The sequence below is a fragment of the Amblyraja radiata genome, chromosome 8 (assembly GCF_010909765.2).
Source record: "Amblyraja radiata isolate CabotCenter1 chromosome 8, sAmbRad1.1.pri, whole genome shotgun sequence".
In the NCBI taxonomy this organism is placed as follows: Eukaryota; Metazoa; Chordata; class Chondrichthyes; order Rajiformes; family Rajidae; genus Amblyraja; species Amblyraja radiata.
In genome coordinates, this window is record NC_045963.1 from 31,037,930 (window position 1) to 31,064,121 (window position 26,192).

The window sequence follows — 26,192 nt, forward strand, 5'->3', positions numbered from 1 at the left end:
AACAGTTGAGGTGAAATCACATTGGATTTTGTTATGAAATTTACTGTTACACATTATATCCTAAGTTTTATATACCTTTTGTCATGTTGCTCCCTTATCAACAGATCAGGCAGGATAAAGGGGCATTCTCACTAATGCGGTTCTCATTTTAACGAGTAACTGAGTAAATTCCTGCTATCCATTTTCCCGCATTGGTTCTTTGTGCAGCAAATCATTCCAATGCTCTTCCTCTCTCAGCCAGGGAGCATGACTCACCCCATCACCAGGCAGCCTCAAATATTTGTTTTTTAGTAAGAAATGTATGAATGCAATTATCAGGTTAGTACCAAACTGCAGAAATATTTTGATGTGCAAGAACCGGTCTGCAAAAATGCATAATATTGAGAAACTTTATCCTCAGCAAAGTATAATGATTTTTATCTGATTTATTTGAGCAGGATTGTTCTCCCAGGTCTCAGAGGATGAAGAACATTATGAATTCTCTCTGCCGTTCAGATCTCCAACCAACTGCATATAGGATCCAAAACAAAATGGAAAATTGTGTATTTTCTTTTTATTAGTCTTGCTTATAAATTTTCCAATGATCACCACAGGAGTGTTTTTGTATTCGTGCTTACCTTGTTTTCAGTACTTTACAAATGGAATTATTTAACCAACAATACAATGCAGCGAATGTACCCAAGTAATATATCACATGACTAAACCAAAGCAAAATGAAAATGTAACTCACTGATGCATATATGGACATAGAAATCCAATCATAGGTTGGTTTGTAGTGTAACATCAATTGTGAAATGCAATGTGGGCGTTATGACATGCTTGCTCTAATTTGTCTTCCAATCGTACACCGTATGTACATAACATTCATAAAAGATGTAGAGAAAACTATCCACAAACATTGCCCAACTGATGCTCCAACGTGAAATGCCTTAAAAATATGCAGTAAAGCACATCTGGACAGTAGGGCCAAATCCTGTACTGAGAATCATAGAGTCATACAGCAAGGAAACTGGTCCCTCGACCCAACTGGCCCAAGCCGACCAACATGTCTCATCTACACTAGTCCCACCTGCCCACGCGTGGCTCATAACCTTCTAAATATATCATATCCACGTACCTGTCCAAATATCTCTTAAACGTTATGAGAGTACCTGCCTCAATTACCACCTCCTGCAGCTCATTCCATACACCCACCGCCATTTGTGTAAAAATATGACCCCTCAGGTTCCTATTAAATCTTTCCCCCCTCACCTTAAACCTATGTCCTCTGGTTCTCGATTCTCTTACTCTGGGCAAATGACTCGGTGCGTTTACCCGATCTATTCTTCTCATGATCTTGTACACCTTTATAAGATCACCCCTTATCCTCCTGCGCTCCAAGGAATAAAGTCCTTGCCTGCTTAACCTCTCCCTGTAAGTAATTGTAGACAGGTTTAAGTCTGGTCACTGATGAGATAACATAAATGTTAGCACCATTTCTCTCTCCACAGATACTACTTGACCTACTGAGTATTTTTTGGCAAATCTGTTCCAGCATCTGCAGTTTTTTGCCATTTGATATGGGAAGCAATTGGTGGACATTGTTTGTCTGGAGCATTATTTGCCTTTTGTAGATTCAGATTCAGATTCAACTTTATTGTCATTGTGCAGTGTACAATACAGAAACAACCAAATGCAGTTAGCATCTCCCTAGAGGGGGGGGGGGGGGGGGGGGGGGGGGTGATTGTCAATCACCGAGGTACAGTGTTGAGTAGTGTAACAGCTGCAGGGAAGAAGCTGTTCCTGGACCTGCTGGTCCGGCAACGGAGATACCTGTAGCGCCTCCCGGATGGTAGGAGGGTAAACAGTCTGTGGTTGGGGTGAGAGCAGTCCTTGGCGATGCTGAGCGCCCTTCGCAGACAACGCTTGCTTTGGACAGATTCAATGGAGGGGAGTGAGGAACCGGTGATGCGTTGGGCAATTTTCACCACCCTCTGCAGTGCTTTCCGGTCGGAGACAGAGCAGTTGCCATACCAGTACAATACAATACAATACGGTTTATTTGTCACATTGCACATAAAGTGCAAGTGAAATGAATATGTCAGCAGCGGTACAATGATAAAGAACACACACAGAAACACAATAAAAATTTAACATAAACATCCACCACAGCATTCATCACTGTGGTGGAAGGCACAGAAATTGGCCAGTCCTCCTCCATTTCCCCCCGTGGTCGGGACCTCAACCCTCCGCAGCCGTTGCTGCGGGCGTCCAGATGGTAAAAGGACAAGGTACAAGTCCAGGTAAGTCCAGGATCGGCTCTTCCCCACCGGAGACCGCGGCTTTAAGTTGGTGTAGGCCGCAGGCCGGCGGTCGAGATTTAAAGTTTAAAGTTCCCACCGCGCCGCAGCCAGAAGCACCGCAGACCGCAGGGCCGGCGGTCGAAGCTCCCCTCCAGGGGTGATGGTAAGTCGCCACCGCGCCCGCGGTAGAAGTTGGCCGCGGGCCGGCAGTGATGGCTTCTTCTTCCCCCGGGTCCCCCATGAGGGATCCCGGGCTGTAGACGCCGCGCCAGCTGGAGCTGTGCAGACCGCGCGCGGCTTCAGGCTGCCGGCTGCCCCGGGCCAGCAAAACGGAGCGCTCCCCTCCAGCGAGCCCCAGCGAGGGCTCACCCGCTCCACGCCGAGAGTCCACGCTGCGCCCGCCGCTGAAGCCCCGGGCGCGTCTCCGGGAAAGGCCGCGCCGATCCTTGCTGTTAGGCCACGGGGGAGGCGACCTGGAAAAAGTCGCCTCTCCATGGAGGAGGCGGCCGAAACGGTTTCCCCCTCACCCCCCCACACCACCCCCCACACAAAACACACAAAGAAACTGTGATACAGTTGGTAAGGATGCTCTCGATGGTGCAGCGGTAAAAGTTCACCAGAATCTGAGGAGACAGATGGACTTTCTTTAGTCTCCTCAGGAAGAAGAGACGCTGGTGAGCCTTCTTGACCAGAGTTGAGGTATTGTGGGTCCAAGAGAGGTCATCGGAGATGTTGACCCCCAGGAACCTGAAGCTGGAAACACGTTCCACCTCCGTCCCGTTAATGTGGATGGGGGTGTGCGTGCCTCCCCTAGACTTCCTGAAGTCTACAATGGGCTCCTTCGTCTTCTTGGAGTTAAGGGCCAGGTTGTTGTCAGCGCACCATGCTGCTAGGAGCTGGACCTCCTCCCTATAAGCCGACTCATCGTTGTTGCTGATGAGGCCAATCACCGTTGTATCATCTGCATACTTGATGATGGTGTTAGTACCATGTACAGGTGTGCAGTCGTAGGTGAAGAGGGAGTAGAGGAGGGGGCTCAGCACACAGCCCTGTGGAACGCTGGTGTTCAGGGTGAGGGTTGAAGAGGTGTGCTTGTCTAACCTAACAGACTGGGGTCTGTTGGTTAGAAAGTCCAGTATCCAGTTGCAGAGGGAGGGGTCGATGCCCAGGTCACCGAGTTTGGTGATCAGTTTAGAGGGTATGATAGTGTTGAATGCTGAGCTGTAATCGATGAACCGCATTCTTCCGTAAGTGTCTCTGTTGTCGAGTTGGGAGAGGGCGGAGTGAAGTGCCGTTGAGATGGCATCCTCCGTACTCCTGTTCTTGCGGTAGGCAAACTGAAAGGGATCCAGTGTGGTGTGCCTTTGAGGTGTGCCAGGCCCAGCCTTCCCTTGTAGGGTAGATATAGTCAGAGTAGACACAAGGAACTGCAGATGCTGGAATCTTGTACAGAACACAAAGTGCTGGAGTAACTAAGTGGGTCAGGCATTATCTCAGAGGGTCATTGATAGGTGATGTTTCGGGTTGGGATCCACCTTAGTCAGTGGACCCACTTGCTTCCAGCTGTCAGCAGCAGGAGGGGAAAGGCCAAAGGCCAGGCCTCCCTCGCAGAGCAGCAGGGCAGCACTGACCAGGAGTATTCCCCAGAAGTAAGAAATAAGGAACTGTAGATGCTGGTTTGCAAAAAAAGACACAAAATGCTGGAGTAACTCAGCAGGTCAGGCAGCATCTCTGGAAAACTTGGATAGGTAACTTCAGAGTCTAACAAAGGGTCCTGACCCAAAACATTACCTTCCCATAGATAGACTTAAAAAGCTGGAGTAACTCAGTGGGTCAGGCAGCATCTCTGGAGAAAAGGAATAGGTGATATTTCGGGTCGAGACCCTTCTTCAGACTGCAGACTTCAGACTCTTTGAGTATATCTTCAGTGCTAACCACCATCTGCATTTTCTTCCTACATCCCCTATCCATGTTCTCCAGAGATGCTGCCTGAGCTGCTGAGTTACTCCACCACTTTGTGTCATTTCCCTAACAGGCCACGAATCATTGCAGCACATAGAATGTTACACATGCTATTCTGACACTCATCTTACCCAATAGTGAAAGGCCTGGATAGAGTGGATGTGGAGAGGATGTTATCACTAATGGGAGAGCCGAGGGCCAGGCCTCAGAATTGAATACTTTATTGTCACGTGACAAGTCACAGTGAAATTCTTTGCTTGCATATCTTGCCAAGATATCCCTTTGTTATTCCCCCCCTCCCCCCTCCTTCACGACGGGTCCCCATTGTCCATTGTTCTCCCCCCCTCAGGGTGGCCCCTATGCCGGGTCCTCCTTTGTTCTTTCCCGAGGCAACTGCGTCCTCACTTCCGCGTGTGTGTCCACTATCACCGTCGGGTCCTCTCCAGACGCCTCCACCGCGTCGACCCAGGCCCCAGCTGCGGGCTCCGATCCACGGGGGCTCTGACCGCGGCTACTCCGCGGCTCACCGGGAGGCATCTGCCACCGAATTAAAGGACATACCTTTAGAAAGGAGAGGAGGAGGAATTTCTTTAGTGAGAGGATGGTGAATTTATGGCGGCTAAGTCATTGGGTATTTTTAAAGCACAGCTTTACAGATGCTTGATTAATAAGGGTGTTAGGTTATGGGGACGAGGTAGGACTATGGGGTTGAGGAAAGATCAGGGTTGAGGGAGAAAGATGTGGCCCTTGTGGCTAAAGGGATCAGGGGGTATGGAGAGAAGGCAGGTACAGGATACTGAGTTGGATGATCAGCCATGATCATATTGAATGACGGTGCAGGCTCGAAGGGCCGAATGGCCTACTCCTGCACCTATTTTCTATGTTTCTATGTTTCTATGAATGAATGGCAGAGTAGAGTTTCTATGGGCTGAGTGGCCTAATTCTGCTCCTGCAACTTATAAACGTTTCTTCTCCTGGAGTGTTGAGCAGCAGGCATCTAAGGGAAGATCACCAGCCTCACAGAGAAAGTCGAAGACTGCATCTTTATGACACTCTGGGTTGCACATGAGTACTCCAGGAATAACTGAGTATCAGTCCACGAATATCTGGATTGTGTGTGTCATCAGGAAACATCTCCTCCATGCAACTGGGAAGGCAGCAAGGAACTTTTATTCTAAGGACCACACGTGACATATTTCAGCTACTCGGGTGACTGAGCCGACCTTACACCCTTGGCTTCTGTCTATGCTCTTGGAATATAGAATAGTACAACACAGGAACAGGCCCTTCGGCCCACTATGTCTATGCTGAACATGATGCCAAGTCTGACTCTCATCCACCTGCACATAATCCATAACCCTCCATATCCATGTGCCTGTCCAAAGTCCTAGTTGTATTGCAGTGTGTAATAATATCAGCAGTCACAGAACTTGGCACAGTGTCATGAGGATGCTCAGTTTCTGCTGTTGAACGACTTGGGAAGGGGGTTCTGCACTGCAGAGCACATCACAGGTAGAATAAGAACAGTGAGAATGTTGAGGAGTGCCTTGTTACTAATATCCATTTATACAGGGTCCTGACCCGAAACGTCACCTATTTATGTTCCCCATACTTGCTGCCTGACTAGCTGAGTTACTCCAGCACTTTGTGTGTTTTGTTTTGTAAACCAGCATCTGCAATTCCTGTGAACCATATATATTGTTCCTCCCCTTTAAATATTGTTTGAAGGTTTCTTCCTCACCATCAGTTCTTCAAAGTGTCAAATTATTCCTTCTCACAGGAGCTGGATATGTAACAGAAAATGGAGATCCCCAACACCCAGGTCAGTTCAAATTTCCAACTCAAATTCTGGAAGTTCACATTCACAAGTTATAAGAGTAGAATTAGGCCATTCGGCCCATCAAGTCCACTCCGCCACTCAATCATTGCTGATCTCTGCCTCTTAATCCCATTTTCCTGCCTTCTCCCCATAACCCTTGACACCCGTTCTAATCAAGAATTTGTCCATCTCAGCCTTAAACATATCCACTGACTTGACCTCCACAGCCAAGATTTGCACAAAAGGAAAGGCCAACAGTGTGTAAGCTACAGTTGTATGAAATCATAGTCTTTAGAATTCTAATATTTTATATCATATTGTAAGTCCGAGGGATAAGGCAGTAGCTAAAAATAAGATGAATAAATCGGTATTAAGCTTTCTGTATGAATGGTAGCTTTGAAAAAAATAAAAATATAATTGTTTTGCATTCCAATTAATGCTGACGGACTCAAAAGAACTTCTCTTCCTCATTAGTACCATTTGTGACATTTTAATCATTCATTTGAGACCATTAGAATTTTGGTTTGTAATTTAATAGGCAGGTTAGTATTTAAGCCAATTAGTTTTTTACCTGAACAAACAGGGTAGTTTGAGATGTTTCTGAATGACACGTTCAATTGCGCCCACATTTCACGTTTTGATGGAAGGTGCTCAATGAAGTTTATGAGAGCATTTGGTTAATATCTAAATAGCAGAATATTTCAACAGTATAAGTGCATACTGGTGGTTGTACACTTGGATAGTCTGTGTTGTGGCATGTAACAGTTCCATTGGCAGTCACTTGGCCTAGAAACCTTGTTTAGTGCGCTGAATGAGTGCTGTGGTTAGAAGTAAATGGGTTCATTCAGAGGACTCCACCCCCCCCCCCCCTAAAAAACCCCACAAGAATTGAAAAATAAAATACCCATAAACAAAACTGTTCAAAGTGTTTTTTCACATTGAATGCTACATTAAAACACTGTTAAATCATTGTTGTTAGGGGTTATGAGAAGTGGGTCACAGCTGTAAATACCTTTCTGCTTGTGGGTCACAGCAGAGAATTGCAAACAGCTGGCATTAAGGGGGGGGGGGACCGGGGGGGGGGGGGGGGTGGATTGGGGTAGGTAGTGTAGGGAACGGTAAGGGAAGGGACGGGAAAGGGAAGGGAAAGGGGCAGTAGAATGGCATATATTTTGTGAAGAAGGGTCTCGACCTGAACCATCGCCTATCCATGTTCTCCCGGGATTCTGCCTGACCCTCGCTCAGTTACTCTAGCACTTTGTGTTTTTTTAATAAACCATTATTTGCATTTCTTTGTATCTTCTTCTAGTCTTCAGTGTGTGTGGCAACACTGTCCATGATCCTTCTACATCAGTCATCCTCGCTGTGCCACGAGCGGATCCCGCACCACTAGGAGACATGAACCCATTATTCAAGCAGAGGTCGCCATTTGCAAAAGGTGCCATAGTAAGAGGCGCCATTTTACAATCCCTGCTGCAGCTGGCCACCAAGGCCCATTGTAGCCAGCGCCTCCATTTCAGTTGTTCTGTGAACAGATGTCCCTCTCCACACCTGGCCCTCTTCAGCCCTCAAAATTGGGATAAATTGATCCAATTTATTTGTGCCTATATCTTGTAAAGCACTTATAACTGTTTCCAGAAGATTTTGTTTAGCGTTCAGACCAACTGATGCCATGGTTAGACCATCTAAATGTGGAGTATTTTGTGTTTACTGGATATCAAATTTTGGGGAATCCCCAGTAGCCCTGCCAAATGATCCATTGTAGACTATAGATAGATACATTGTAAACTATAGTTGTATAAACATGAATATGAAACATAAGGCAATGTGGAGAATAGGAAAATAAGCTGATCAATTGGGATTGTTCCAATGCAGAATTGGTTTGAAACACCATGAATTAAGAGGCGTAATAAACTAATGTGGCGATTATTCAGGATATGTAATCCAATTGGGACCCTTGAAACAAGAGCGATTCTGTGGTCCCTACATTTATTTTTTCCACAACTGGACAAATCTCTGACTGCAGAGTAACTGAGATCACAGGTGCTGTTGAAGGTTGTGTCTAGGTACTGCAACAAGATGCTACGAAGATTCCAATAGGTTTCTCTTTCTGATCTCTACGTGGGCGGGTATTCACGTGAAGAGAGTAATTCTTCAAAATGTCGCTGCCTCTCAGAATGTCTTGCAATCGTGAGAAAAGAGCTTTGTGCAACAGGGCTTGTTTCTTGCACTGATTGCTAGATATTACTAGATTGCTAGGGGTGGCACGGCAACGCAGCGGTAGAATTGCTGCCCCACAGCATTTGCAGCACTGGAGACCTGGGTTCGATCAAGACTATGGGTGCTGTCTATTCGGATTTATACGTTCTCCCCGTGACCACGTGGGTTTTCTCCGAAACCTTCGGTTTCCTCCCACACTTCAAAGACGTACAGGTATGAAGGTAAATTGGCTCGGTAAATGTAAAAATTGCCCCTAGTGTGTAGGATAGCGTTAATATGCGGGGAATGCTGGTCAACACGGATCCGGTGGGCAGAAGGGCCTGTTTCTGTGCTGTATCTCCAAACCAAAACTAGAAACGAAATACTGAGAGAGTGTTCGGCTGTAGGGGCATGACTTAAGTGGGAATCGATATGCACAGGGCAATGTACCATCCTACCATATCCAGTAATTATAAAATATGAGAAGGATGAAGAATCTTTACAAAAGTCCCTGCAACAGCAGGGCACAGAGAGTCACTGGCATGTTTGAGTTTAGCATAATGTCACGTGTACCGAGGCACAGTGAAAAGCTTCAGGATCCATCCTATGGTGACATCATCAAATCAGTTCCAGGAGATTTTTAAAGACAACCAAAATAGCTCACAGACTCCCTCAACTGGAAAAACACCACGTGTTTGCAGAGCATCCCTGGACACCAAGGGAAGCACCAATGCAAAGATATAGCAGCATTGAGGATGGATGGACTCATATGCTTGGGCAATAAAAAGTGATGGATTTGCAAGCTGTAAAACTGATGTAGAAGCACAATTGAATTTAAACTGCAAATGGAGAGCACTAATCTTTCAGTGGTAAAGTTAAAAAATCCAAATGTTCGAAATCTAAAATTGAAAAAAATACTAAAAATGATAGAAATGCACAGTAAGTCAGGCAGCAGCTGCCAAATGAGAAACAGGGTAAATGTTTAAAGTTTGAGATCCATCAATAATTTGAATGACGAGCCTCAGACTTGAACCATTCACCTTTCTCTTTCCGCAGATGCTGTTTGGCTGACCGCTATTAAACCTGATCTGTGATGTTGTGCAACTTTGCGGCCTGTGGATTGAAAATTACTGAAAAATTGGTTGGCAACCCTATGAAATTTGCAACGCTAAACCTGAAGCTTTATGCAAATTGTTAACACGTTTACATCTGCTAGACCCCAGAATTAAAAAGTTTCAAATTGCTGTGCATACTACTGTCAATAAACATGCAACCTATGTGCACTACAAAGATTTAAGGGGCTGTCCCACTTGGGCGACCTAATTAGTCTTCTAGAGTTTGAAAAAATGACATGTTGAAGACCTCCTTCGACTATGTTGAAGACCAGCTTCGACTAGCTACGACTAACTTCGGGAAAATTGGACACCGAATAGTGGAGAGTGAAGACGACCTCCTTCGACCTCCCTTCGACTACGATGAAGACTATCTACGACTATCTTCGACTACCCTCGATTACCTATGAATAACATGCCGACCTACTACGACCCACTACGACTAAACCTACGAGTAAAAAAAGTGTCGATTTTTTCCATGGCGGCCGTTTTTTACTCGCGGGCATTTTTTAACACGTTGAAAAAAACGCCGTGACCTAGCTAAGGCCTCGAGTATGCAGAGACCACTCTCGAGCATGAAAGAGAGTTACGAAGATCTCCTACGACCTCGTGTTGACCATGCTGCGAGTATAAGTCCAGGGCAAACTCACCAGAACTCGCGGATTAGGTCGCCCAAGTGGGACAGGCCCTTTATTCTATGAAACAGCAAAACTACAACGAAACTCCATATCTGGCTTTCAGCTTAATTAGATGTATGTGTTAAAATCTCACTATGCAGGGTGTAACCATAGCGTATGTTAAGATTCAGCTATTTTATCACCTAAAGAAAATCTTACAAGAAGTGGGTAATTTAGGCAAAAGAAAACAAAGTAACTCATCGGCATGGTTAGGCATCTCTGGAGATGAGTATGAAGAAGGGTCCTGACCCAAAATGTCACCCATCCTTTTTCTCCAGAGATGCTGCCTGACCCGCTGAGTTACTCCAACACTTTATGTCTGTCATCTTTGGAGAACATGGACAGGTGATGTTTCGGATCGGGACCCTTATTCATTCTCTGCGTGACCACCGAGTTACCTCAGCAATTTATGTCTTTTTTTAATATAAACAAAAATCTCCAGTTCCTTGTAACTCCTAGGATTTAGTAGGATGCACTATACAAAAGCTATAAATCACAGAACTGACACGTTTCATGTATATCTTGAATGGGATTGAGGTTCGTGATTTCATTATCTTCAACCCCCCTCCAATTGATTTATCTGTGTCAGTGTGAACCTGGCTGTTGGGAGTGCTGCAGCATATTCTCACCATTTTAACATGAGCGTGTGTAATTCCATCCTGAATCTACAGGATGGCCTTTCTATGTGCCATGTCACTGCTTCACTGTAGTGTGCTGTGTGTGCACAATGTCATTCTACGTTGGTGTGAGGCCAGACGAAACATGTCCTGTGTTGCTTTTTTCCCAACTCCTGGCAAAACCACGTTTCATTTTCGTCCCAAACCAACAGTATCATTCATTTATGTCTGTCGCTGTGTGTTATTCATCAGACCCAATGCATAATAGTAAGTATCTATCAGTCAGTATTGGACATTGAGACCATTATGCTTAATAGGACAAAATACAGATTAATGTCCATGTTCTTTACATCTCCATCCAACATCAGCATGGCTAAAGCAGTCTTCACTACTTCCTTTGAACAAAGGCCACCTAATCTCCACAACCCTCCAATATGCCTGGATGAACACATCCTCAATTTATCCTTTAACCTCACTCACTTCCTGCAAAGCTGGACGTAGCTATGGGAATTGAGAATTGAAAACGTCAGGGGAACTCAGCAGGTCAGGCAGCATTCTTGGCAGAAAACAGAATTGACATTTCAGACTCTTCATCAGAACTGGAAAAGTGAGAAAACAACCATGTTTTGAGTTGCAGGGAGGGGAGTGGTGGGGAGAGCAGAAGGAACGTCTGTGATAGGGTGCAGATTAAAAGGTTACTTTAAATGTCAGAAGAGAAAATAAATAACAGGTCAACTTGAAATATCTCAGCTATACCTGTGGAGAGAAAATAAAAAGGTTACCTGAAACTATATGTGGTGTATACAGTATATATATATATATATATATATATATATATATATATATATATATATATATATGGTGATGTATCTGGATATTCAGCCTTATTTGTGCACAATTAAAGAACATTTATTTGGAGTAATATATTGCATGGATTGAGAGAAATGAAACAAACTAGAAATAGGTGGGCAGTTTTCAAGTTAATAGACAATGACCAATGGCGACCAGTACATATGCCCCAGATATTTACAATCTATATCAATGATTTGAATAAGGAAGCAAGGTATTATGTCTACATTTGTTGAATACATGAAACTGGGTTTAATTGTACATTACCAAATGGATACAAAGAGGCATCACGATAATTTAGACAAATTATGTGAATTGGTAAATATGGCAGGTGCAGAATAACATGAACATGAAATCATCCATTTGTTAGGAAAGGCAAACTTTTATTTAAACAATGATTGGGAAATGTTGCGTAAATGAATCTGGGTTTTTATCTACATCAGTCTCTGAATGCAAACATGTGGGTAGGTGCAGAAAGCAGATACAAAGGCAAATGGTAACATTGATCTTTATTGCAAAATGATTTGTGTATAGTAGCAATTATGCCTATCCACAATAATATTCGGTCTTGGTGAGAACACACCTGGAGGATTATGTGCAATTTCGATATCCTTACCTCAGAAAGGGTCGCAGTTGCCTCAGAGGGAGTGCAACAGAAAATGGGAATAAGGTATTATAATAGAGAACAGCCAATCTATTGACTGTCACAGCGGATTCGCAAGCCTCAATGGACTGCTTCTGCTGCTATTTTTCTATGGTTCTGTTTCTATCATCCCCATTCCATTGTTTCCAAGAGGTCTTTTTTTCACTTCCGCGGTGGTTTCCCCTCCACCGTGATTGCCAGACCCAATCCCATCTGCCACATGTCCAGCCCTTCTGCTCTCAATCCTCTCTTCCATCGTGAGTGAGAATTAGGTTACCTTGATCTGCACCACCCCTCTCTCCCGACCAGCCTCCATATTCAATGGATCATTCTGTAGAATTTCCAACCTATCCAATGCGAGGCGCCTCACCGTCTCCTCTCCTCTCTGCATCTGAATAACCCTTATCTGACGGGTTATTCTCTCAGTGACATCTTGGTGTATGCTACCATTTCCACACACATTTCCAATTCAGGGACAGTTACAAGAATGGAATGCTTGCCATCCTCTGTCCCACGTGTGTGCTTAACATAGAAACATAGAACATAGAAACATAGAAATTAGGTGCAGGAGTAGGCCATTCGGCCCTTCGAGCCTGCACCGCCATTCAATATGATCATGGCTGATCATCCAACTCAGGTTACCACCACCTTGGTTTTTTAGGTCGCTTAAGGTCGTCAGAGGTCGCGAATTAGGTCGTGAAAGTGGGACAGGGGCTCTACACATACTAGGGACATTTTTTACCGAAGACAATTAACCTACAAACCTGCACGGCTTTGGAATATGGGATGAAACCGAGGCATCCGGAGGGAACCCACGCGTCCACAGGGAGAACATACAAACTCCGTGCAGACAGCATCCGTAGTCAGGATCGAACCTGTTCTCTAACGCTGTAAGGCAGCAACTCTACCGCTGCGCCACTGTGCCGCCCGTGTATTTTGCATACACAGAAATTTGCTTTGGGATTTTTATTTCCATTGTATACTAACATATCACTTCAAGGCAAACACGGAATATTTACGGGAGACTCAAGAAACTGCGTGCAGTTGCTGGAATCTTGAGCAACACATAAATGCTGCAGGAACTCAGCAGCAGAGGGTCTGGCAGCATCTGCGGAGGGAATGACCGACGACATTTCGGGCCGGGATCCTTCTTCCGACTGGCCCTCTCGACCCAAAACGTAACCCATGGCCACCTGTTGGAACAAAAAAAAACGTTTGTCAATTTGGCGTTGTATGGTCGAAATACTGGAGCGTCAAATCTGTTTATCGTTCCAGCTTCATCCGAAGTTTCAATATTAGTCAGCTTGGAAGTAATTTAATTTAGTTTTGAGCTGTGCACGGTAAAGATCGGGTCACGTCAAGCTATGGTTTTCCTGGTATTGACATCAATGTTGCCCTATGGACCAGATTTGGGAATGGATCACAGGTGAAACATTTTTTCTGACACGCCTTTACGTCCTCTCTCGCCGCTAGACATGGTGGTTGTAAACGTTTCTGAAACCTCACAAGACATCGTGAATCTTACACGGAATCCATGCAAAACTCGGAGCCGTCGCTGCTCGAATAAACCTGCGCCGTGAACCGCTGGGAGAATTCTTCCACTTTATCTTGGGTTGGATGGGGAACGGGAGGGGAGTGGGGGGAGGTGGTGGGGGGAGTAAGAGAAGGGTGAGATGGTTGTATAACATTTACTGGAGGGACCAGTGAACAAAATCATAGCAGGAGCCGCAGCTCGTCCGCGATATGAAGCAAAGGCAACCCTACATTTATAAATGAAGATATACATCATTATCACACAAATGAAGGTAAATGAAGGTCGAGTCTGGAAACTCTGCGGAAACAGTGTGTCAGATACGATTGTTTTTGTGTTAAAATGCGCGAATGTTTTAAATGTGTAGAAACAAAGACCCCGAATAAGGGTCTCGATCCGTAATATCACATATCCATGTTTTCCAGAGATGCTGCCTGACCTGCTAAGTTACTCCAGCACTTTGTGTCCTTTTATATTTTAAATTTACTATCAAGAGTTTCAATCAGTATGGCTGCAACTTGAACAGCATGAAATCCTTTACGGAGTTACAGCGAGTGAGTAGACCAATTTGACGCAGAGACGACAACCTGGCTGGGCTTGAGATCTAACTATTCCCTTGGTTTATGTTTCATTCGCAAGAAGAAGTAGAGCAATATCGTGGAAAATCATCCCACAAGAAATCAAATAGCCTCAAGAAGGGTCCCGACCCGAAACGGTGCCTATCCATGTTCTCTAGAGATGCTGCCTGCCTGGCCCGCTGAGTTACTTCAGCACGTTCTGCCTTTTTTTGTAAACCTGCATCAGCAGCAATTCCTTTCTCCCCAAGAAGACTGAGCTAATCGTTCGACTGGTTAGAAGGCGGTAATATTTCAAATTCGTCTGAAAGTGGTATCAGTATGTCCCTCGTTACCCTCTCGGCCTCGGCTGTTATATTGACTGTGAGACCCCAAACCCCCTCTAACGAGTGGACTCGGTTACACGGTGGATCTTGTGCGACTCATTGGGGGTTTGATTCGAAGCTACCGGTTCCATGAATAAAATTTGGTTGTCAATCCTCAGACTGATTGATTCCCGCTGTTACCGAGTGACTAAAATAAAATAATCTCCCGGACAACGCCATCTCTCGGAGTTAATATTTAACGGAGCCGTTCAGTGTTTGAAACGCAAATAGCCCAGGTTTTTTTTCATTGAAATAGAGGAGGGAGAAAATCTGGCATCTTTCTCCCCTGGTGTGGCGCTAATGGGAAACGGAGTGGACGGGAGAGCTCTGCGGGGCATTCAAAATACATTAACACTGGCACGAATCTACATACAATGCGGAAAGTAAGCGTGGATTTAGCGTGACTTTCCTGCCTTTACACTCAACCCGAGTAAAACTGCTGACCAGTTAGTCGCCGTGAGCTCTATATCAGCAATCCCGCTTGCCGTTTCATTACACGTTGAGAACAGAAGACGCCCTGAAGACCAGGAACGTCTTGTGTGTGCGCGCTGCTGAAGTAAACTGGTCCACACACACACACCAATGCGCGGCGGGGCTGCGGAGAGAGGTTGCGAGAGAGTTCTCAGCAAGCCCGGAGATACGCAGTGCCGGGCGTGAGAGCGCCTGGGGGCAAGCAAGGCAAGTCCGGTGGCATTATGGAGTGGATGGGAGGGGTGGAGAGGGGGGGGGGGGGGGGGGGGGGGTTGTATGTGAATGTGAGAGAGATTGGTACTGAAAAGCCAAAGCTCCGAACAGGAGCTCCGTCCATGGTGCTTAAGTGAAGGTTGATGTCGGCGTTAAGGACAGTGTCGCTTTCCCTGACTTGTCTCCCCCCCCCCCCCCCCCCCCCCCCACACACACACTCTCTCTTTCTCTCTCTCTTTCAGGTTAACCGCATTCCCAAAGGAAGTCGGCGCAGGAATCAGGAATGGCCTCACACAAGGAGGGAGAGGCAGCCTTCCGCATCCCTACAACGTGTCCCAGTCTCTTGCCCGGACCAGCCTTACTCTGATACTGGAAATATGACACCTCGTTAAAACAAGGTCTCAACGCTGTTTCCGCATTTGTGAGAACTGCCTGAAAGCAGAGAGGGGGAAAAGAGAGAGAGGGGGGGTGGGGGGAGGGAGGGAAGGAGAGAGGATTAAGATATCCATAATTCAACCTGACTCAGACGGTGATCTTTGGAAGGCATATGTTAATCGAAGATCTATCTCCCTTGATGTGGGATTCGCCAATGCAGGTACCCGGCATCTCACACACGGGGACTCGGAGCTGAGAGAAGATTGTTGGGGGATGTTGCGGCTGCAATTCTCCCATTCTCCCACCTGACCTAGCCTTGTGCAGCGGCGGAGGGAGAGGGTCGGCTGGGAGCAGGGACCCCACGGAAAGTTTGGTGGATGAGTGTCGGGGCGCCGGCTGCTCCGCTGGCAGCGGGAGAGAGCTGGAGCAGCGGATCGCCGGATGATGGGCAGCGGCGGAGCCCGGGGCTGCGCTCTGCTCCACCTCAACGAGGACAACGGGCGCTTGGTGCTGCTCGCTCTGCTCATCGTGGCTTACCTGCTGTGCGGCGCCGCCGTCTTCTCCGCCATCGAGCGGCCGGCCGAGCTGGAGGCGAGGAGCAGGTGGAACCGCACGCTGCACAACTTCGCCGACAAGTTCCACATCGCCGGCGGCGAGCTGAGCGCCTTCCTGCGGGACTACGAGGTGGCCGTCGCGACGGGCATCCACTCCGACAGCCTGAGACCCAGGTGGGACTTCACCGGAGCCTTTTACTTCGTGGGCACCGTGGTGTCCACCATCGGTAAGGAACTCCCTCCCAGCCCCGAGAGAGGGTGAGTGAGCGGGGTCGGGGGACGGGTGGGGTGGGTAGGGGGGGGGGAGATTGTCTGGGTCTGAAGGTACACAAAAATGCTGGAGAAACTCAGCGGGTGCAGCAGCATCTATGGAGCGAAGGAAATAGGTAACGTTTCGGGCCGAAACCCTTCTTCAGACCGGGTCTGAGACTGAGATGAGGGTGAGTGCATCAAGGAGTCTCTAGTTTCACCGCCGGCCTACAATGGGTTAAATCATGATCGCGAGTTCCAGCCAGGAAAGTGTCTTGTGTGAACTTTCCAGTGTTTACGTCAACTTGCCGAGGAGGAATATTAGCGGCATTTAAACGCTTGAGTGGACAACCTCTGACGCCCTTCCCTTGAGAAAGGAAGGCTGTCGGGGAGGGTTTTTTTGGGACTTTAAAGAGGTTTTGATTGAATGGATGCAGATTTTTTCCCCCCCATTTGTGGGAAAGAATATTAATAGGGATTGTCAGCAGGCTCACCAAGAAATCCAAAAGGGAATTCAATGGAAACTCCTTGACCGTAAGAGCGGTGAGAATGTGGAGCAGGGTGGAACAAATTCACCGAAGGAGAAGCTGTAAAAAGCATATTAGAGTGGTGGAGATGAAGGAGCTTCTAACTGGGGAAAATCACAACATAACTGCGGTCAGGCAGCATCTCCGGAGAACACGGTTATGCGACATTTCGGGTCGGGACCCTTCTTCAAAGTGATTGCAAGGGTTGGGGGGAAGAAAGCTAGAAGAGCGAGTTTCTAACTGATTTAGATGAAGAAGGGTGGGAGGTGATTCCCGTTTGGCTCAGATATGGTGAATCTGTGGAATTCTTTGCCACAGAGGGATGTGGAGGCCAAGTCAAGGCAGAGATAGATAAAGTCTTGATTAGTGCGCGTGTCAGGGGTTATGGGGAGAAGACAGGAGAATGGGGTTAGGAGGAAGAGAGAGATTGAATTACGAAGTAGACTTGATGGGCCGAATGGTCTAAATTCTGCTCCAATCGCTTATGTCAGCAGAGACTAGTTGGGCCGAATGGCCTGTTTCTGTGCCTTGCATCCTCTGTAACTCAGTTCAGGCAGTTTGGGGATTCTGTGTTTATTTATGGTGGTGGACCTCATCTTTGCATATGTCAGTGCTTTTGAATCTATTTACTAGGTGTATGGCATGCAGAATCTTTCAGCATATGTGGTGAACCGTACAGATGGGTGTGAGTAGTTATGTGGGCAACATCGAACTCGCTCACGGCTCATATCTGCTGTCCATGGAAAATAATAAAGTGAATGGAATACCACCAAGTGTTTCATTCCGATTTGTTGCTTAGGTATTGTGTGTAGAAGTGGGCTCCAGTTTGTGGAGTACTACCACTAGGAGCAGCGGAAAGTGAAACCTGGACCTTGGGGTCTTTGATACTCAAACTAAGCTGAGACCAGCTTTCTACGTGGCTCTAGAATGGAGAAAGGATTATAAACCAAATCACTGGGGCATGGCGAGAGTGTAGAGATAAAGTAGAGAGAAAGGTATGAATATAAGAAATCTTGTCAATACTGTTAAGATATTGCCTATTATTACCTATTATACTATTATCTATTGTATCAGCTGGTTGAGCTGTTGCCGTACAGTGGCAAAGAACTGGTTTGATCCTTACCGCAGGTGCCTTCTGTGTGGCTTTGCACCATCTCCCTGTGACCGCGTGTGTCTCCTCCGGGTCCTACAGTCTCCTTTCACATCCCAAAGAGATTTGTAGGTTAATTGGCCTCTGTAAATTGCCCCTAGTATGTAGTGCGTAAACGCAAAAGTCAGATAACATGGAAGTAGTGTAAATGGGTGATCAATGGTCGGCGTGGGCCGTAGGGCCTGTTTCCAAGCTGTATCTTTCAATCAATCAATCAATAATAGGAAGGGATAGTGAGAATTAATTAGAAGGTAAGGCTAGAGGTTATAATAATTGAAAGACAACGGTAAAGGTTTTGTATCTGAATGTGAGTAGCACTTAAAATAAAAGAGATGATAGATTGCAAATAGACATCAATTAATATGTCAAGGCAATATAGCTGAGCAATCTTAGCAAACAGCAATATAGCCCAGGGAGCAAGGAAAAGGTGGAGGAATGGTTCCGTGAATTAATGACTGACAGTGCAATATAGAGAGATGGCTACGTTCAGGAGAGCAGACATTTGAAGTAGTTTGGGTGGAGCTGGAAACAAATAAATGGAAGAACATTAACAGAAGAAACTAGGAACCAAATTATGTCACCTGAGCTCACAGCCTGATCTGCCATTCAATATGATCATGGCTGATCTGCCCCAGGTCTCAATTCAGATTCAGATTAGATGCGAAATACGTCAGGGTGCATTGATATTCTTTGTTCTCATGAAGCGCATAAAGTAAATAATTTACATACAATATTGATAAATACAACAATGAATGCCATGACAAGTGCAAAGCAGCAGAATGGTGCAAAGATTGTAGTGCAATCTGAAATACGGTAAACCGTTACAATTACAGACCTCTATGTAATAATCTCAGTTACAGTGGTGATGGTTGGCAGGCAGTGCGCAGCACAGTGCTGGGCAGCGGAAAGGCTGCTGCAAGGAGAGAGAGAGCAGTAAAATAAGAGAATTGCATTGGGCACAGGTTTGTGGTGGCTGCCACAATGTGAGGTCCTAGGTGTTGGGTGCAGATGTACCTGTGCCACCCTAGGTCATCTAGGCATAGGTCAGCCATGATTGAATGGCAGAGTAGACTTGATGGGCCGAATGGCCTAATGCTGCTTCTATCACTTATGAACTTATGAACCTGGTAATGGCGCGAGGCTCCCTTTGCACCATCCCTCACTCTTCCACCGTTTCCCCAATTAGCTGGTACCATATGGGAGCAGAGAGAGTGAGCAGCATGAAGGCTGTGTGAGTCCTGTGCACCACATGTGGGGCCAGAGGCTCTGTAACCTCAGTCAACTATATTTTTTCATCTTGCTGACGTTAAGGGCTAGGTTGTTGCTCTGACGTCATGACACAAGATTTGCAATCTCTTTCCTCAACTCCATGTCATCTTTGTTCTTGATTTGGCCAATGATAGTGGTGTCATGGACGAACTTGAAGATTGAGCTGCCGTTGTATTCGGCGGCACATGAGTGTACAGGGAGTAGAGCAAGGGGCTGACCACACAACCGTGAGGAGTAGCAGTACTTCGTGTCAGGTGGAGCAAATGTTATGACCAATTCTTGATGAAATTGGTGGCAACTGAGGTCTACTCATTCAGGCTGTATGAAATGGTCTTGAACATGTTCTGATCAATTGACGTAAGGTACTTCTGACGTAGGCCCTCAGCTTCCTTGGAACACTGCTATATTATTATTCTCATTGGTGTCTCATGCTTCAATCTGCATGTAAGCTGGCAGGAACAGCCCTGACAGATGATCAGACTGGCTGAAATGACACCAAGGATGGATCAATAGGCATTGTTGATGATGGTGTAATGGTGATCAAGAATGTTAACACCCCGCTTGGGCCAGGAGACATGTTGATGGTATTTAGAGTTTAGAGATACAGCGTGAAACAGGCCTTTTGGCCCACCGAGTCTGCACAGATCAGCAATCACCCCGCCTTAACCTACATGACCTCCCGGTGGCTCAGCACTTCAACTCCCCCTCCCATTCCCAATCCGACCTCTCTGTCCTGGGTCTCCTCCATTGCCAGAGTGAGCAACAGCGGAAATTGGAGGAACAGCACCTCATATTCCGTCTGGGGTCCTTGCGCCCCTATGGCATCAACATTGAATTCCCCCAATTTGGCTAGCCTGTGCTGTCCCCTCCCCTTCCTTCACCCTCTAGCTGTCTCCTCCCACCCTCCCATCCGCCCGCCCTCGGGCTCCTCCTCTTCCCCTTTTTCCTTCTTTCTTTCCCCACCCCCCATCAGTCTGAAGAAGGGTTTCGGCCCGAAACGTCGCCTATTTCCTTCGCTCCATAGATGCTGCTGCACCCGCTGAGTTCCTCCAGCAATTTTGTGTACCCCGCACACTAACACTACCCAACACACCAGGGACAATATACGTTCTTTTCCACAAAAAAAATTAACTTGATCTAAGTCACCGGCAATCATGAAACAGGGTTTGCCATCTCAAGAGAAATGACAGCGGAGTATAATTTGTACAATACTATCTTGACATTGGCTTGGGGTGGTATGTAGACAACTGACCTGGTGGTAGAGGTGATGAATTCCCAAAATGGATAAAAGGGATAATATTTTATCAACTAGTCATTTCAGGAAAGGGGATCAAAATTGAGCGAAGACCATCATATTAATGCAACACAAAGCAAAATGTAGATGCTGCCGCCTTTCCCCTTGCCTGATTGGATTCTGTACAATCAATACAATAAATGGAGAAACTCTCAAGCTGTAAAGCAGTGTCCGGTGAGTCGGGGGTGAGCCATGTTTTAGTGAAACGAAAAACTCAGCAGTCCATGATATCCTCTGAAACTGCTGCCTTGCTCTCAGCTCTTCAAGCTTATTTTCATTATTGAACATTAGCTAGAAGTATGTTGGGGAGGAGGGAACAAAATCCCTGTGATTTCAGCCGCATCTGACTTTAGACTTTAGATTTTAGATTCAGAGATACTTTGTGGCCTTTCACCCATTGTGTCCGCACCGACCAGCGATCCCCCCATACACTAGCACTATCCTACACACTGGGGATAATTTACAATTTACAGAAGTCAATTAATCTACAAACCTGCATGACTTTGTAGTCTGGGAGGAAACCAGAGCACCCAGAGAAAAACAGGGAGAACGTACAAACTCCATACAGCTAGCACCTGTAGTCAGGATTGAACCCGGGTCTCTGGGGCTGTAAAGCAGCAACTCTACCACTGCGCCACCGTGACACCCTAAAGGAGCCCCTTCACCCGACCTCACTCCGACCACCATGCTTACTTGTTTTGTTTGCACTCTGCAAAGATCAGTTGGGCAAAGGTAGCATAGAAGAGGAATTATTGGAGTGCCTTTAGGATAATAACAGAGAGCAAGCTATACTCGACCTGGTATCATGTAATGAAATGGGATTAATTAAAGATTTGATCATGAAGGCACCCACAGTGATCATCTATGATTAAATTTCATATTAAATTTGTTTGAGAAAAGGATGGGTCCAAGACTAATAACTAAAGTAACAGCAATTACGATGACATGAAAGCAGTGATAGCTGAAATGTATGAGCAAATTAGGGGAAGGGATTGGTCAGTCGAGGTGCAGGGGCAAATATTTAAGGGGGTCTTCCAGAATATGCACATTAAATGCATAACAACAGGAAGGAAAAATTAATGATTAATTCAAAAAGTTAAAGATAATAATGAACTGAAAGATAAAGGTAGGTGCAGGTCCGAAAATTGGATGGATTGTAAAAAATGGAGTGAAACAAAGGAGTCCTGGGTAAAGCCAGTCAGAAGTATAAAACTGATTGGTGATGTTTCTGCAGTTATTTTTTAAAATAATGAACATAGTGAGCATTGGGCCTGGAGAGACCGAGTGGGGAACGTGTGTTTTTGAAAACAGGGAGTTGGGATTTTTCACCATTTTTCAATAGAGAGGATGCCAATAACACTTAAGAAATTGTTTTAACGTGAATTGAGAGAGTGGGAAGAATTCAGGAAAATTACATTCATCAAGGAAGTGGTACCGAATGGATCTGTGGGTTGACAAGTCTCTGGGTTCTATTGGATAGAGAGATAATTTTGTGTTAGTGAGTTTTCCAAGATTCATCAGATTCCAGGAAAGTGCCATTAGATTGGACAATAATACATGGAGTTTGGTGTAAAGTATTGATCTGCTTATTTAAGGAGGTTAATGCATTGGAAGCAGACCCGTGCAAAGATCATGCTCTAATATCTTTGGTCCAGTGTAGGTTCTCAAAGGGAGCTGAGGGAATGCTCTGTGTTCTGTTTCACAGAGACATGGCTCACCCCCAGCTCCCCAGACTCAGCGGTCCAGCCTGAAGGGTTCTCCATCCACCGCATGGACCGTACCCTGGCATCTGGGAAAGGGAGAGGAGGGGGCGTCTGCCTCATGGTCAACTCTGCGTGGTGTTCCGACGTGGCAGTCCTGTCCAACTCATGCTCTCCACACCTCGAACATCTGGCGGTGAAGTGCCGTCCCTTCTACCTCCCGAGAGAATTCACCTCCGTTATCCTGACCGCGGTCTACATCCCACCCCAGGCAGACGTCCGTCTGGCACTGGAGGAGCTGCAGGCCGTGGTCAACAAACACCAGACGTCTTACCCCGAGGCATTTACCACCATTGCTGGGGACTTCAATAAGGCGAACCTCAAGAAATCACTCCCCAACTTCCACCAACATGTCTCCTGCTGCACCAGAGGACCAAACACCCTCGACCACTGCTACACCACCATCAAGAATGCCTATCGTTCTATCCCTCGCCCTCACTTCGGTAAATCCGACCATACCGCGGTGCTGCTTCTTCCTGCCTACAAGCAGCAATTAAAGAGCGCACCCCCAGAAGTGAGGACAGCACAGAGCTGGTCGGGGGGGGCAGAAGAACAACTCCAGGACTGTTTGGAGTCTGTAGACTGGGCAATGTTCAAGGACTCGGCAACGGACTTGAACGAATACGCCACAGTCGTTACAGACTTCATAAAGAAATGTGTGGAGGACTGCATCCCTACAAAAACCTTCCGAGTGTTTCCCAATCAGAAACCTTGGATGAACTTTGAGATCCGCACTCTCCTGAAGTCCAGACACAGGGCATTCACCTCCGATGATACAGTGGCCTACATGAAGACCAGATACGACCTTGGTAAGGCCATCAGAAAGGCCAAAAGGGACTTCTGCTCCAAACTGGAGGACGAGACAGATGTTCGGCAGCTGTGGCAGGGTCTGAATGCAATCACCTCCTACAAGGCAAAACCAGGAGGCAGCTCGAATGCCGGTGTAACATCACTCCCTGACGAGCTCAATGCATTTTACGCACGCTTTGACAGGGAGAATACTGATGTGCCTTCCCGATCCCCCATTCGCTGCGATGGCATTTCAGTCTCAGTCACAGAGGCCGATGTCAGGAAATCCTTCAGAGGGGCGAACCCCCGAAAAGCACCTGGTCCTGATGGTATACCCGGCCGTGTTCTAAAAACCTGTGCGGACCAACTGGCGGGAGTTTTTACGGACATTTTCAATCTCTCACTTCTGAGGTCTGAGGTCCCCACCTGCTTTAAAAGGGCATCAATTATACCGGTGCCCAAGAAGAGTAAGGTGACATGCCTCAATGACTATCGACCAGTGGCACTAACGCCGGTGGTGATGAAGTGCTTTGAGAGGTTGATCATGGAGCAAATCAACTCCTACATCGACAAAAACCTGGACCCACTGCAGTTCGCGTACCGCCACAACAGATCAACGGTGGATGCGATCTCGCTGGCCCTCCACTCCGCACTGGACCACTTGGACAACAAAAACTCATATGTCAGGCTGTTATTCATTGATTACAGCTCGGCATTTAACACAATCATCCCCTCCAAACTGGTTACCAAACTCGCAGAACTGGGTCTCTGCGCATCCCTCTGCAACTGGATCCTCGACTTCCTCGTCCACAGACCACAGTCTGTTCGTATTGGTGGAAATGTGTCAGCCTCAATAACAATCAGCACGGGAGCACCTCAAGGCTGCGTGCTCAGCCCCCTGCTGTACTCACTCTATACCCATGACTGCGTAGCGAACTACAGTGCGAACTCCATCATCAAGTTCGCTGACGACACCACTATTGTGGGGCGTATCACTGATGGGGATGAGTCAGAGTACAGAAGAGAGATCGAGCAACTGTCCATATGGTGCCAGCGCAATAACCTGGCCCTCAACACCAGCAAAACCAAGGAACTGATTGTGGACTTTGGAAGGAGTAGGAGGGGGACCCACAGCCCCATTTATATCAACGGGTCGATGGTTGAAAGGGTCAAGAGCTTCAAATTCCTGGGCGTGCACATCTCTGAAGATCTTTCCTGGTCCGAGAACACTAATGCAATCATCAAAAAAGCACATCAGCGCCTCTACTTCCTGAGAAGATTACGGAGAGTCGGATTGTCAAGGAAGACTCTCTCTAACTTCTACAGGTGCACAGTCGAGAGCATGCTGACCGGTTGCATCGTGGCTTGGTTCGGCAATTTGAGCGCCCTGGAAAGAAAAAGACTACAAAAAGTAGTAAACACTGCCCAGTCCATCATCGGCTCTGACCTTCCTTCCATCGAGGGGATCTATCGCAGTCGCTGCCTCAAAAAGGCTGGCAGTATCATGAAAGACCCACACCATCCTGGCCACACACTCATCTCCCTGCTACCTTCAGGTAGAAGGTACAGGAGCCTGAAGACTGCAACAACCAGGTTCAGGAATAGTTACTTCCCCTCAGCCATCAGGCTATTAAACCTGGCTCGGACAAAACTCTGATTATTACCAACCACTTTCTGTTATTTGCACTATCAGTTTATTTATTCATGTGTGTATATATTTATATCATGGTATATGGACACATTTATCTGTTTTGTAGTAAATGCCTACTATTTTCTGTGTGCTTAAGCAAAGCAAGAATTTCATTGTCCTATACAGGGACACATGACAATAAACTATCTTGAACTTGAACTTGAACTTGAACTTCACTAAACTAATACCTGTACCAGGAATGGGTGGGTTATCTTCTGATTGAACAGGCTAGATATGTACCCGCTGGAGTTATATGGGAGTTTATTGAAATGTGTAATATTCTGAAGTGTCATTATAGGGTGGAACTGGAGAGGGTGTTTTCTATTGTGGGTGAATCTAGAACACAACATGCTGGAGTAATTCAACAGGTCAGGCAGCTTCTCTGGAGAACATGGATAGGTGACGTTTCGGGTCGAGACACTACTTCTGACTAATCAGTTAATAGATCAGATAATAGATCAGACTGATCAATATTAGATACGCAGAGATGGAGAAAATGTTTCCAACTGTGGGAGAGTCTAGGACCAGAGGGTACAGCCTCAGAATAAAATAATGTACCTTTAGAAAGGAGATGAGGAGGAATTTCCTTAGTCAGAGGGTGGCGAATCTGTGGAGTTCATTGCCACAGATGGCTGAAGAGACTGTCTTTGGGTATTTTTAAAGCAGAGATTGATAGGTTTTTGATTAGTAAGGCTGTCAAAAAGTTAACAGATATTGCCACAAACTCTGACTGAATCAACAATAACACTTATTCCAAAAAGAGATAGGATCTTGAAGACCCTGGCTCGAATAAAGCACTGATTTTAAACACTGATCAGAAGATACTAACTAAAATCATAGCTCACAGATTAAGTTTAGTGATCCACAAGTTAATACATCCCGATCAATCAGGTTTTATTTCAAAACGCTATTCATTCTATAATCTGAGACGTTTGTTTAATATAATATATTCAAATAGAATATTAAATGAAGATTTAGCAGTCATTTCGCTAGACGCTGCAAAAGCATTTGATCAGGTGGAATGCCCCTATCTTTTTTCTGTGATGGAAAAATTTCAACTTGGTGAAAACTTCTGTTCATGGGTGAAACTCCTATATACAAGCCCAACAGCTAGAATATTGACAAACCAAATGTTGTCACCCAAGTTTCATTTATCCAATGACTGGTATACCATGACACCCAGATCTCGTTGCATCTCCCCTTTTCCTAATCGGCCACCA

General features: G+C 46.1%; 1 protein-coding gene across 1 annotated transcript in view; it reads left to right on the forward strand.

Moving 5' to 3' along the window:
• Window positions 1–16,134: 16,134 nt before the first annotated feature.
• The window catches only part of kcnk12 (potassium two pore domain channel subfamily K member 12), a 42,870-nt gene continuing 32,812 nt past the window's right edge, over window positions 16,135–26,192 (forward strand). Inside the window, exon 1 of the mRNA XM_033026374.1 lies at window positions 16,135–16,471. Within this exon, the coding sequence (XP_032882265.1) occupies window positions 16,135–16,471 (337 nt within the window). The remainder of the gene's footprint in view (window positions 16,472–26,192) is intronic.